The sequence below is a fragment of the Aristolochia californica genome, unplaced genomic scaffold (genome assembly GCF_029961685.1).
Source record: "Aristolochia californica isolate CCGP_79_NKW_82.1479 unplaced genomic scaffold, dmAriCali1.0.hap1 SCAF_9, whole genome shotgun sequence".
In the NCBI taxonomy this organism is placed as follows: domain Eukaryota; kingdom Viridiplantae; phylum Streptophyta; class Magnoliopsida; order Piperales; family Aristolochiaceae; genus Aristolochia; species Aristolochia californica.
The window spans coordinates 8,220,000-8,235,128 of NW_027182290.1; the positions used below are offsets into that span (position 1 = coordinate 8,220,000).

At 43.8% G+C, this 15,129-nt stretch overlaps 1 protein-coding gene across 3 annotated transcripts in view; it reads right to left on the reverse strand.

Moving 5' to 3' along the window:
• LOC137941257 (uncharacterized) overlaps window positions 1–15,129 on the reverse strand; it is a 54,299-nt gene that overhangs the window by 7,598 nt on the left and 31,572 nt on the right. For all 3 annotated transcript variants that reach the window (XM_068786585.1, XM_068786583.1, XM_068786584.1), the window contains exon 10: window positions 3,528–3,715. In XM_068786585.1, the coding sequence (XP_068642686.1) occupies window positions 3,528–3,715 (188 nt within the window). The remainder of the gene's footprint in view (window positions 1–3,527; window positions 3,716–15,129) is intronic.

Genomic DNA, 15,129 nt, shown 5'->3' on the forward strand with positions numbered 1-15,129 from the left:
ATGAGCGATTTGCTGAAGGTGATCAGATCCGCTGACATACAGAATTGCAACCTTATCTTACAAATGATGGAAGTCCACACTATCCACGCGAAAGAACACTGGAGCAAGATATGGCTAGGGGTTTTGACTTCTCTATTGCAAAAAGGACAAAGGGGATCAATAGAAGGGTGGCCTCTCCGTCTAAGCACATCTGCCGTGAGGATCTTACTTTGGTAGGCGCTCCACATGAAGAATTTTACCTTTGGTGGGGCACAAAGGCGCCATGCAAAGTATATCTCATGCTCCCTTTGAGTTCAATGCCAGCCATTGATGTATCCGTAAGCGTAGGTCACAGAGAAGATACCGCTTTTTTCAGGCCACCAAATGAGTTTATCCGTCGTTGAGGGTCTCAGTCTAAAGGATTGCAAAGATTTCATCAACCGACTTGCCTCCAATGCCTCAGTATCAGTATCAGAAAGACCTCTTCGAGGGTGCAGGCTCAAACCATACCCCTCGAAAGCATCGGCTACCAATCTCTCTCTTCGTAAAGAGAGGAGAAAAAGATTCCTGAACAAGGTCTGTAAAGGTTCTTGTCCCGCCCACCAATCCTCCCAGAATTTTAAGGATCTATCGTTTCCAACATAGAATCTGATGGCCGAGGTAAAATTAGGAAGAAGTAGATATGGTGATCACCAGATTGGCGATAGACATCTTCTGTTACCTCCTAAAGTCCACCATGGAGAAGGACAACCTAGCTTATCAATTACAATTTCCTTCCAAAGATTGGAGAAAATGCTATTGAACTTCCAAATCCATTTTAAGAGCAGAGCTTAGTTCATTTCCTTCGATTTTCGAATCCCCAATCCTCCCATCCGCTTTGGCAAACATACCTCCTCCCATCTGACCAAATTATATTTCAAGGCACCACTCGATCCCCTCCAGAGAAATCTTCTTTTAATCTTATCCATGGCTTTACAAACGGATGTAGGGCAAGGCATAAAAGACAAGGCGTAGTTTGGGATGCCTGCAATACAAGACTTTAGGAGAATGAGCCTTCCTGCCTTGTTGAGAAAAAGGCCCTTCCAGGTGGCAAGGCGAGTCTCAATCTTTTCCACCACATGTTTCCAAAGACTTTGATTTATGCGACCGTTGAAGAGGGAGAGACCAAGGTAATTGGTCGGGATGTTAGATCTGGTACATCCAAAAAAAATCGCCATATCAACTAGGAGCTCGGGGCTAACGTTGAAACCCATGAGGGATGTTCTTCCCCACTTAACCTTTTGTCCTTAAGCAAATTCAAAGAGCCCCAAGACCGCTTTGATCCTTCTAGCTCATTCCATATTTCTGATCCCAAAAATGATGGTATCATCCGCATACTGGAGAATGGGGATAATAAAAGCCTGCAGGTGACTAGTAGGGGACAACCACCCAAGGTCAATAACCGAGTAGAACATAGACAAGAGGAACTCCGCCACAATGTTAAAAAGGAGAGCGGGTCACCCTGTCTAATCCCACTGGTTCCTTTGAAATACCTGCAAACCGAGCCATTGAGAATGAATGAGTATGAAGCCAAGCCAACACAACTTCTGTTCCAAAATCTCCATTTTGCATCAAAACTCATTTGCCTCATTAACTCGTCTAGAAGTATCCAATTCACTTTGTCGAACGCTTTTTCCAAATTAAGCTTGAAGGCAATTTTCGGATCCTTAATGTGGCTAAAGTGATCAATAAACTCGTGAGCTGCCATTGTGGAGTCTAGAATTTCTCTCCTTGAGGAAAGTGCCTTGCCTGCGGTGAATGATGGTCGGGAGAAAAGCCTTTAGCCGATGAGCCATAATTCTAGCAATGATTTTGTATGCACTTGTAACAAGGCTAATAGGCCGAAAATCTTCAAGTTTCTCAACACTGGACTTCTTCGGAACCAAAGTGATGAAGGAAGCCCTGATGCTGTGAAAGGTGATGTCATTCTTGAAGAAACCATGTATCATTGCAGTGATATCCTCCTTGAGGCTTGGCCAAAACTTTTTTGAAAAAGTTCCCAATGAAGTCATCTGGGCCCGGGGCCCTATCACTCTCCATACCTAATAACGCAAGATCGATTTCTCCAGCAGAAAAAGGGGACTCTAATAGGGAGGCAGCTACTGAGAAAGACGGGAAAAACTGATGTGTTGAACTTTTGGCTGATTTGAGCACTCCTTCGAATATAAATCTGTGAAAAACTGAATCAACACATTATTGATCGAGGTTCGACACGAGATTACCTCATTATCAATGCATAATGAAGTAATTCGGCTGGATCTCCTTCTTGGTAACGATACCTCCTCCGTGAAGGTTTTGGCCACTTTATGGAAAGGTGATTTCACTTTGTGGTGATCATCATTTGGCCTGGTCTCAAACTATCAGAAGCACCAACAGGACAGTAAATTCTTTAGCTAGAACAAAGGTTGCCCTGCCACATCTTATTGAGAGTTTCCTATCCTATTGATCTGGGTTTACTTTTTTACTCTTTTTTTGTTATCATAATGACCTATTGATATTAATCAATAGAATAATTTTTGGAATGCTGAGAAAAGACTTAAGTATAAGATTTTGGTTGCTAGGTGACTTCAGCATCTGTATTATTTTTGCCCCATAGAAAATGCTGAAGTCACCTTGCAACCTAAGTCTTACTAGATGATACATCAAGGATAGGTATCAAATCTGTAACACTGGGTTATGTTTTCTAGTTCAATTGCCTTCTTGCAATGTTGATATTCAGTACAGCAAGTGTCTCTGTCCCATTCTTTGATTTGTGCCTTCATTTTTAAAAGGCTAGCACTAGCAAGAAACCTTCATAATATGTTTTAATAGGATGTATAAAGCAACGAATACAATTTTTTTAAAATCAAAACACATCTTAAATTTGCAGCAAGACAAATCATCATAAAACACTTGTTAAAATATGCACAGGTTGGCTACATTTGTCCTCCATTCAACTCATCTATTTGCTACGTTAAGGATCTAGGGTCTTCTGACAATGGTGGATTTGGATTCATGTTCATAATGTCTAACAGTGAGCTTTTAAGCTGGACATTAACTCTTTGCTGGCTTGAGACGGGCAATTAATTCCAATTATTAGAGTTAGCACTGAATGAATTATACTTTATCAAAAAAAAAAATGAATGAATTATTTCTTCAATTGCAGCAAGGCTATCCTATATGATACACAAAGGAATTTTACCAGAACATGAAAAAAACGTCCTGTAATTTCAATTTAACAAAAGAACAAGTGTAATAAAAAAAAGAGGGGGCACGGCAGGGGCCTATGGCTCAACGCTTACATGGGGATTTCAACTGTAAGGTCTTGAATTCTAGTCTCACCATGCAGTAAGGCAGTGTGTTCAAGTCTAAACAATATTCAAAAAAAAAAAAAAAAAAAGATGTAGTTGATTTAGACACTTAAGTGCCTATATCAGAGAGTAAATGCACATCTCGATGTTCAAATCCAAGATAGAAATATAGAATAAAAATAACAACATTGAAGAAAGGACTTGAGCAAAGAGACTTACACTAATTGAGTGCTATCAGGAATTTCAGCTGGCATCAAAGTAAAAATGGATAAAAACCAACATGTCACCAATGTGAAGATGGGTAGGACTGAGGACCCTGGAATGTTATTAGAAGCAAAAAGAGCCGCTGCCACCCCCACAAGAAGGAAACACCAGGTGTATAGTCTCCTGTCAGAGAAGCTCATAACCTACGATAAAAGATAAAAATCTAAGTAGCCACAGATTATTGGATTCAAAGCCATTGATTCTGGCAGCTACTGCTCGATCAAACAGAAATCAGCAGATCTTACACAAATCAGCCAGTTCTATCAGCATTGATAAAGCAGTAAAAAGTAGCAGTAGCAGTAGTCATAGTAGTAATAGCAAGCACAAAGTACAGATTATGTCTAACCAACAGAGTTGCAGCAAAAATTTCACTGCTTTAAAAGTAGTAATTTACAAATTGCCATCTCTTCCATTATATCAAATACATTTTATCTACACTTTATCATTTAAAACATTGAAAAATAAAATGCCGAGCATGATGGATGGAGGAATAGAAACGTGTCAGAGAGGAGAACATGAAAACAAGCTATTAGATATGATCAATTGCTAAACTGGAAAACAAAGAAGCTGCAGCTAGCTTGCTTGGACTTGAGTGTATATACTTTTACCAAAATAATAATATTTTAAATTTTATGAAAGTCAGATTAATAATAATTAAAGAAACTTTCGACTAATAATAATTGAAGAGACTTTTCAATTAACAATAATTGAAGAGAAGAGTACAATACTCTCCTCTCCTTGTCGTAACAATGTGCGCCTAAGAATGTCGCGACGAGAGAGAAGGGAGAGACCAGATCGGAGGGAGATTCGATGGGAAGACGACAGGGCTCGAGGACCAGCAGCCTGACGTGCCAACAAACCGTCGCGACGACGGATGACGAGTCCTCGCGACAAATCTACGAGCAGTCCAGCTGCTTGTCGAACCAAATCTGGTCGTGATTTTTCAGGGAGATAGAAGCTGAAAGATACTCGTCGTTCCCGATCGGAAACTCCTTCCAATCTGGACCCCCACCTCCGAAGGCGATGTAGGGGGAGAAATTCCCCCCCCCCCCCCCCCCCTCGACGACAACAAAGACCTGCAACTTCCTCAGGTGACGCCCGATGACTTCCAAATGTTGTTCGACACTCAATATCACTTCTCTGGTGGTTCCGAGAGCAACAGCAGTGAGGAGAGCTTGAACAATGGTCGTGCGACCTGTGATGACGGCAGCGCCACCAGCTGGACTACTGTCCACTGCCGGAGGCGGAGAAGACAACCCCGAGAACCACCTTTTCACTTCGTTTTTTGTCCTAAAACAGTCACAATCACTTACGTGACCCTCCGGAGTGCCCAAAAATGTTCGTATTACTATAAAAATAGGGGAACGCTGTGTCTTCATCATTGTTCCTCTGTCGGTCGATGCCTCTTTCCTCACTGCCTTCTCAGCAACAACCATTGAGGATTTGAGGACGTCATCCAGAACCAAGGAACTCTGGTCTGGGTCCTAGCAATATTATTTTCGTACGATCCGCCGTGGGAACCACGCTGAATGCAAAATTTCGCAGCACAGGGGCACCACAACCATGGCTCGTGTCACTATCCTAGAAACAACCAACTCCGGCTTCGGCTAGAGTCAGCTAGCCCGTGCCATCCGCCACTTTCTGCCACCCCCATCACCGACTTTCCCCGACCAAACTACCCCCCTTTGCCCCCTTTGCTCCCAAACCTGACAATCCAAAAAATTGCTCCCACTTGCCCCGCTCCTGACCCAGCAAACCCTCTGGCCTAGAAATTAGTTCTGATTCGTACTCCCCTCCCTTCATCCCCAGCTCCACAAAGCTCAAACCCTTCCCCCTGAACCATGATACCATTTCAATCCCTCCAAACCTGATGCGCCATGGTTTTGACCGCCTCCTCTGAGGGCCAGTTCATATCAGACTGGTTCCAATGCCACCTGCGCCTGGACTCAAGCCCCCTGGCATCATATCTCTACCCGAATGAGTGGATAGTCACCTTCCGCTCAATTGATGACCGCTGGATGACAACTCGGCTTGCAATCTCTACCCCCATTGCTTCAGTCCGTGCCTGGAGCCCCTCCTTGCATCACCGTGGCCTCGGTCAATGGATTCAGATTATAGGCCTTCCACCTGAACTCTGGGAGAGCGGAGTATTCAGTCTCATTGCCAGTCGCTTTGGTACTTTAATCAGACTAGACAGTAGCACGGCTGAACGTCGGTGACTTGACGGAGCCAAGCTCTTCATTAGCCCCAGCCACGTTCACCCTGGGACAACTTTCCTGCATTTTGACACTAATCAGTCCCACCACTGGCTTGGTATCACATTTGGAGGACTTGCGGGAGATAGTTTATCTCACTGGCACTAGCAGCAACAACCTCTCACCGACGAGCCAGGCCCCTCCCAGACCCACCTCCCCCCTCCTTTCTGGTAGTGAGTCCTCATCTTCCTCCTCGTTTGGGATCAGTCAGCCCAAGCGACCTGTTACTAGATCACCTACCCATTTGGCGACCTACCAGCGTCATCGCCCCACTTGTGGCCAAGCCCCCCCTTCTAGGGAGCCCAGTGGCCCTCCCCACCAGTCAGGGGAAATGATTCATGGAGACCTTAGCTTTCCCCCATTGCATGACATAAACCGGTAGCTCTACTTGGCTTTGTAGAATGAGCACCACGAGTTTGATGATGAAACTTGGGGTCGTATCTCCTAGTTGGCTCGAAGAATGGAGTGGTTTACAGTGATAACATTTCGGGTGGCAAGACCACATCAGGAGTTTGCAGAGAAGTCAAAAAATGATTATTCTTTCTTGGAATATTCGTGAGATTGGATCCTCAAGAATGGGTGCTACTGTTCAAAATCTTCTTTCCAGAAGTAACCCATCTATTGTAATCCTCCAAGAATCTAAATGTCAGAACCCTTGCAATTCCATTATGACCTCTAGGGTTGTAATAATTTGGAATGGCTTGCCATCAATGCTACTGGGTTTTCTGGTGGCCTCTTACTCCTCTGGAACTCCTCTGCAGTTGAAGTCTTAGATCATGTGACTGGCTCTTTCTCTATTGGAGTTAAGTTGCGTGGCAGAAGCACTGGTTTCACTTGGGGGCTTGCCGGCATTTATGGCCCTACCAAATACCAGGATCGTCGCTCTTTTTGGGATAAGATTTTTGGCCTTCTACCTCTTTGGCCCATTCCTCGACTCCTTGTCGGGGATTTCAATGCAACCCGTTTTTGTATGAGAAGTCTCCCCCTACCTCCCAGACTACCTCAACCATGAGGCAATTTGTTGACTTTATCAGCAGTTTTGAGCTGGAAGAAATCAACCTCTGGCAAGACGTTTACTTGGCCCAATGGTCAGAGGCCTCCCATCCTTTCCAAGCTTGATCCGTTCCTTGCCACTGGTGACTGGCTCAGACTTTACAGCAGCACCTGTGGATCGGTTTTGAGTCGTGCTGGCTCCAACCACTGGCCTATTCAAATTGATACGAAACTTGATAAATGGGGGCTTGCCCCTTTCAGGTTTGATAATTCTTGGTTGTTGGATAAGCACTTCGCCGGCAACGTGTCGCCTCATGGTGGGAAACCTTTGGGGACCCTAACTATGATGGTTGGTCTCTCCCCCGCAAGTTGAAGCGTCTCAAAGTAAAGCTCAAATCATGGTCCTTGAAGCGTCGCCTTGCTACCTCCTCTCAGAAATCCTCTCCAATCTCAGATTGCTGCTTTTGATATGGTTGAGGAGCAAACATGTCTTACTCATGCTGAGTTTTCTAACCGCATCTCTCTTCAATGCAATTTTAATCTATTCTGCACTCCGAAAGGGTTCAATGGAAGCAAAAAACCCTCTTCAAGTGGTTGGCCGAGGGGGATGCTAACACAAAGTTCTTCCATGCCATCACATCGGCCTGCAGGAGGACTAACCGGTTCACCTCCTTGTCTATTGACAAGGAGGTTACCTTGGATTGGACCTCCATTACTGATGTTTTTCTCAATTTCTTTGCATATCTTTATAGAGAGGAGCACCACCATCGGCCCAGGCTCTCCAGCCTTTACTTCTCCGCGATTTCCCCAATTCTAACGAGTTTCATTGAGTTTCCTTTCTCTGACATGGAGATTGACGATGTTGTACTAGGACTCCCCCGGAATAAGGCCCCAGGGCCTGACAGATTCAATGGGGAATTCTACAAGGCTTGCTGGCCACTGTGAGGTCGGACATCATTTCCATGGCCTGAAACTTCTATGATTGTGGAATCACCTTTAAGAGCGTGGGTGCTTCTCTTATTGCTCTGGTCCCCAAGAAAACTAGTGCGGAGAACCCTCAGAATTATCGGCCAATCAGTCTCGTTTCAAGTCCCTACAAGATCATCGCCCGCATCCTGGCTCGTCGTCTCAAAGTTGTTCTACCTACCATCATCCACCGGGGCCAAAGTGCGTTTATCAAAGGCCATGATATACTTGATTTAGCTATGGCCACGCATGAAATTGTGGATCATTTTGCCAAGATGAGTCGGCCATGGTTTGTCCTTAAGTTGGACCTTGAGAAAGCTTTTGACCGAGTTAGTTGGTCCCTCCTGGACGACATTATACAGTGTATGGGCTTCGGAGACAAATGGAAATTTTGGATCCGCAGTTGTATCTCTTCAGCCTCTTACTCCTTGTTCCTCAATGCCACGGTTTGTGGCTACTTTCGGGGCACTCGAGGCATCCGTCAAGGAGACCCCCTCTCCCCACTACTCTTCTACATCATTGATGAATACTTATCTTTTATGTTCTGCTCTACCCGCAGCATTGGTTGGTCAGAGGCCGTCTCCAAACAGAGTTGCTTTGACATCCCTCTACTCCAATTCGTGGATGACACCATTTGCTTCGGCGTCGGCACACTTGACCAGGTCCGCAACATTAAGGCCCTTCTCGGCCTTTTTGAGATCACTTCTGGTCAGAAAGTTAACGAAAGTCAACCATCATGGGATATCACATCGATCCCCCCTTGCTTCAGATTATTGCAGAGACTCTAAGATGTCCCATTGCGATTGCTCCCACATACTACCTCGGTCTTCCTCTTACTGATAGTAGACCCCGAATGGGTCTCTGGGCTCTTGTGATTGAGCGGCTTGAGCGATACCTCTCCTCTTACTAATAGTAGACCCCGAATGGGTCTCTGGGCTCTTGTGATTGAGCGGCTTGAGCGATACCTCTCCTCTTGGAAGGTTAGGATGCTCTCCAAGGCTGGTAGATTGATCCTCTTAAAATCATGCCTCGCGGGTATTCCCATCTACTTCCTCTCTTTCCTGGCTTGCCCCACCTCTATTAGCAGGCGCATTGACATGATCAAGAGCCTTTTTTCTGTGGCGTGGCACTGGAAATGAGTTTCACTATCACCTTGTCAGTTGGGATGAAGTGTGTAAGCCAAAATCTTTGGGTGGGCTCAAGATCAAGCACACCAAGGAAATGAGACATGCATTATTGCTCAAGTGGTTTTGAAAGTTCAACTCTTCCTCGAGGCTTTGTGGAAGCCAATGGTTATCTTGAAGCTTCGGTGTCTTGGTGATAAATGGATCACTGGTGGCAACTGTCGTCGTCTCTCCTCCATCTGGAAGACCATGTTTCATTTGTTGTCCTCTTTCCGCACTGCCATTCGGTTCTTTGGCGGAGATGGCTCCAGTATGCGTTTCTGGACGGATTGGTGGTCGGGTGATGGCTCTCTTGCCTCGTCTTTATCCACCACTACTTCAGCTTACCACCAGTCGTGACTTATCTATATCTGATGCTTCACGAAATGGCTCATGAAATCTCTGCCTTAGAAGCGGCCTTACTGATGAGGAAGCCATTTTTGTTTGTGACTTGATTGATAGTCTCAGCAATGTTATGGTTCACCCTCAAATGGTTGACCGAATGATTTAGCTCCCTGATGACAGCGGTCAATTCTCGGTCTCCTCGGCCTACCGTCATCTTATGGTATGGACCCAGCCTCCCGCCCCACATCCAACTACTCTTGCCTGGCGCCTCTTGGCCCCGCCAAAGGTGAAGTTTATCCTTTGGAGTGCCTGCCACAATAAGATCCTTACTGCAGACAACCTTATTAGGCGTGGCAACACCACTCCCGATCCTCTCTGCCCTTTGTACGGGACGGTGGCTGAAACTGTGAATCACCTCCTCCACTATGACTTCGCCTCGAAGGTCTAGACCTACATGATTGACAACATGGGATTCAGCTTCTGCATACCGCTTGACCTGAGCACCATGTGTTGTTTATCTTATGGAACCCGCCTACCCAACCTGAGCAAGCTTCTGTTGGCTGCCTGCATTGCTTTCGTTCCTTGGTGCCTCTGGAAGGAAAGGTCCTTCACTACCACAGAGCTCATATCTACCTGGATTCGCACCCAAAAAGAGTTTGCCTGCCTCTCTTGTGCCCCAGTCCACACCAATTGGAAGATTATCGCTCAAATGTCTGTCCCCACTGTCCCCCGCCAAGTTGCTGTTTGGGAGCCTCCTCCCTCCGGATATTATAAACTAAACTTTGATGGTAGCTTCTTTGGGAACCCAGGCTTGGTTGGGTTTGGTGGGGTGAGTTTTTATCCAAGGGCCATTGCCATCCTCTCTTACTCTGGCCCTCTCGGAATTGCTCACTCGACCACTGCTGAGCTCTCCGGTCTCCTTCAAGGCTTGCGAATTTTTTAGGACCACTTTAGTGGTCCCCTTATCGTGGATGGAGACTCCAAGATTGTCATCAGATGGTGCTCCACCTCATCTTTCCCCCCATGGCGTCATTGGCAGATTTTTCTTGATATTTTGGATATTGTATCCACCATTTCTTGTACTTGGTCTCATGTACTTAGATTAGCCAATTCGGCTACTGATTTTTGAGCTAAATTAGCCCCCCTGTTGTTAGGGGAGGTCTCCCTTGATGTATCTTATTTTTCATTGAAATAAAATTATCAACATTTCAGAAAACAAAAACAAAAAACAATAATTGAAGAGACTTCAAAAAAAAAAAAATTCAAGAGACGGTTAGAAACAGACAAATGAGAAAAGAAGTCTAAGAATAAAATAGAAAACTGAGAGAGTAGAGAAGAAGACATAAGAGTTGTACGGGAGAGGAGAATGACATTGTAGGACTACCATTCTTCGTTTCTAAATGTTAAAATACATGTATAAGGGTATTTTGGTTATTTTTTTATTTGTGTGTGTCCCTCTAAGTGTTGTTGTAAGTTTGTCATCATGATAGGAATTTATGTTTCAAGTTTCAAATTACTCTGATAAGTATTTAGGGAATTATTGAGTTTTTATATAATAAGGGGCATTATAGTACTTTCTCTTTTTCACTTAAGTGAGATATATAATAGAAAGAGCTCAACTTTTTCAGCCCTAATGAGTGTTGCTTCAACCCACTCTTCTCTCACTCTTGACTTTTCTTCTTTTCTCCTTCCTTTTTTTTAATTTTTTCTTGAAATGATGTTGAAATGATGTTGAATTTTATTAAAACAAAAGCTTAAACGAGCAGATTACAAGGGGGGGAAGTCTTCCCAAACAATGAGAGAATTTCTCCTTCTTCCTTCTTCTATTTCTCTACTACTTTGAGATTTTTCATGGTATCGTAGCAATGAAGTGCAACTTAAGGAGTATTATTCAATCTTTTTCCTCCTCTGTAGAGGCATGTAACCCCTATTTTGGAGATTTCATCAATTTCGGCTACTTGAGTGAGTAAAAATTCAATTTTTCCTCTTCGTTTGTGCCATAACCACTTGATTGATGGCTTGTGCTGCTATTTGAGCAGTTCCTTGCTTGTTTGTGCCCCAAGATAGTTTATTCCTACCTTGATCTGAGTCTGGGTCAAGCCTATACTTACGCAGACTAGCACAGTCTACACCTTGTATGCGCAGTTGCATAAAGTGAAGGCTTGGCTTAGAATTGGTGCCTAATCGATGTTGAATGACGTTAGATGTGCTGATTTGATGTACTCGAATTTGCCCTAATTCATTTTTTTATGTGGGTTGAACCCACTTGCATCTGCTCAAGCTGATTAAGACAAATTTGTGCTGCTCTTGTTGTGCCTTTGTAGTGATTAATATTGGTTAGTATTCTTGCTTGACTGCGTTAAGATGACTAATTCTGGAGAGGTTATTATTCCAGCTAACTCTTTTGGAAGTTTTGAAGGTAAGGATTCTCATTCAATGCAGATTACTTCAATCAAATTGAATGGGAAGTGTTACAGAAGCTAATGGCATATCTTGTAATTATGGGGTTAAGTGGCACATCTTTTAATTACTAGGAGTTTTTTTTGTGTTTTTTATCTTTATCATGGGCCCTAGAGAGGTCGATCTCATCACTTGAGTTCCTCTGTTTTGACATAAACAACTCCTTATTTTTAAAAAATGTTCCTAAACAACTCCTTTCTTCCACAAGAAATCTTCTCTTCCCTCTCTTCTTCTTCTGATCTTCTCTATTCTACTTCTCCTTACCTCTTCTCCTCTTCAACCCTAAACTTCTCAAGCATGAAACCCTAGAATCTAACAAGGTATCAGAGCAAGTGTTCTAGGGTTTCAAAGCAAGTTGCTCTAAGTCAAGTTAAGCTTGTTAGAGGATGTCTAAGTTCAACCTTAGGAGGATGAAGTTACTGAAAAACATTCCAGCAAAACTCTCAATCAATTAAGGTCTATTCATCCCTAGTCTTTTGTGTGTGTTTTTGTAACAGCTTTAAGTCTCTTAATTGGGCGTCCAAAGCAACGGAATTTTTTCCCCAAAAAATCGTGCCTTTTTGTAAAAAAAAAAGGGGCTGGATATTTATCTAATTTAGGGGTTATTGAAATCTCTTTCATTAAGCCCTTAAATTGATGCCAAAAATTCCCTCAAATGAAATTCATAACTCCTCTAGAGTGCTGGATCAAGAATCTTTTATTTGAAAGTTTAATTGACTCTTAAAGTTCATAAAACCCTAAGTTAGGGTTGCTGAAAATTGTTGAAGCAAAGTTCCTTGTTTTAAGTTGTTTTTCAACCCTTATTCAAGTCATTATTTTCTTGGATTTTCCAGCTATATCTACTCTATTCAACTGCTATTAAGTCTCTTGTTAATCCACCCTAATTCATGCTTGGTTATGAAAAAAACTGGTTGTATAAGTTATCTACAAGAGTAATTTTTCAGTACTTGATTACTAGCTATTAATCTAGTGCTGATCCTTGCTCCTTGTCTTCATAAGTTGGTTTTTTATTCAACATTGTCTCAAGTATTAAAAAGTAGTCTTTCTTTGTCAGCTTAAGATGGCTGAAAGTTCAAATACATCTTTATATTCCTCATCATATGCTGCAGCAAACATGATCCTTTGAGAATTACTACTATTCCACTCAAAGGCCTGAGCAATTATTCATCTTGGTCACAATCAGTTTAACACTTTCTGATTACAAGAGACTCGGTTGAACAGTTAACTCAGTCACCTATTACTGAAGATAACTCTTCCTATTACAAGAGTCTGAAGGAAGACACTTTCGTTATGAGTTGGTTGATAAACAGTATGGAAGAATTAGTTGCAAATAAATTTTTGCAACTAGATACAACCGGGGTTATTTGGGAGTCCTGTTTTAAATTGTATTCCACTCCTGACAGTCTTCAAAAGATTTATGATACTTTTCAGTAGATGTATATGACAAAGCAAAGTGATAATATCCATGATTACTTTGTAAGATTGTGTCCAGGGTCAGGCCATGTTGGCCACGTGCGATGGGTAGCTGACTTGGAGATTTCCCCACACATGGGCATACTTAGGTAGTTTGCCCAGGCATAGGCTTAGCTCAAGTAGAGTTGCAGTAGGAGTTTGATGGAACCCAACCAAGAGAAGAAATGCACCTGCTAGACTTCGAGGGTCTAGGTCCTTCCAATTCCAGAATTCTCGTCCCCCCTACCCCCACACCCCCCCCTTGAGAGCCACCATGTCCTCAAGGTTTGGGGAGGTCTTGCCATAAGATCAGCACCTCGGGTGGATACCCAGGAAGATGGTGGGTGTCGAGTACCTTGGCTAGGTGGACTGAAAGGGTGAGATCATCAGTGAGGCAGATGTAACAGCTGAGATTTATGTGAGAGGAGGGTGGATTTCTTGAGTTGGCTGACATGGAACACCGGGTGGATTTTGGCATGGGTGGGGAGGTCTAATTTGTAGGCAACAGGACCTACTTTTTCCAACACCTGGTAGGGACCATAGTAACGTGGACAGAGCTTCTCATTGGGCTTAGATGCCAAGGATTTGAGGTGATACGACGGTAATTTCAGGTAAACGAAATTGCCTTCCTGAAAGTGGATCTCAAGACGGACGGTCCGCATCCAATTTCGTTCTGTTTTGAGCCTTGGAGAGGTTGTCTTTAAGTTCCTGTAGAATGGCATCACATTCATACAGCTGCTGGTGAGGAAGTGGATGGGAGCTTGAGAAGGGATGGGGAATCCCTCCCGTAGAGGGCCTTAAAAGGTATCATCCCGGCAGCCCGAATGTATGTGGTATTATACCAGGATTTTGCCCATGGGACCCGTTTGGGTCAAGACTTCGGTTGATCTCCCACAAAACATCGAAGGAAATTTTCTAAGCATTGGTTGACCACCTCTGTTTGGCCATCCATCTGTGGGTGGTATGCCAAGCTCATACGGAGTTCCGTGCTAGAGAGAGAAACGAGTTCCTTCCAAAAATGGCTGGTGAAGACATTATCTTTGTCGGACACTATGGATAGTGGAAAACCATGTAAACAAATAACCTCCTTGGCGAAAAGGGCAGCAACTTGTTGGCCATATAGGGGTGACTGGGGGGGGAATGACCATATATTCATGCTCTAAGTCCTCAAATCCAGTGAAGCATGCAATTGAGATAGCTGCTAGTGTGAAGGACTCATTCTTTCCGGACAAGGCATCAGCGACTCAAACCCATGAGTTTGGCAACCCACTTCTGTTGCTCTCCAAACACCACCCACATGTCCCATAAGAAACGAAGGCTGCTCTGATCAGTCTGGATTATAAAACATCGTCCCATGAGGTAGGGCTGCCCTTCTTGCATGAGAACTGCCCCAACTCCCTTTCCTGAGGTGTTGATATCGAGGACAAATGTCTTGGAGAAATTTGGCATGGCAAGCACGGACACCACAGTCATGGTGGTTTTTAATTGTTCAAAGGCGGACTGTGCTTCTTGATCCCATGAGAAGGAGTTCTTGACTGTGCTTCTTAATCCCATGAGAAGGAGTCCTTGAGTAGACGAGTGAGGGTTGCTGCAATTTTCCCGTAGTCCATCACAAATCTGCAGTAATATCCTATGAGACCGAGGAATCCCCGTAAACTCTTCAAATCTAGAGGTACTTCCCTCTGGAGCATCCCCTCCACCTTAGAAGGGTCAACTGACACTCTGTTGCCCGAAATCCAATGTCCCAATTAATCCAGTTGTGGCTTGCTGAAGGAGCACTTCTTGTGGTTGGGTATTATGTGATTGTCCACTAATACCTGGAGAGTCTTCCTCAAATGGACTACGTGATCAACAAGGTCCATACTATAGACAAGAATATCATCGAAGAAGACAAGGATGAACTTACGGAGATACAGCTGGAAG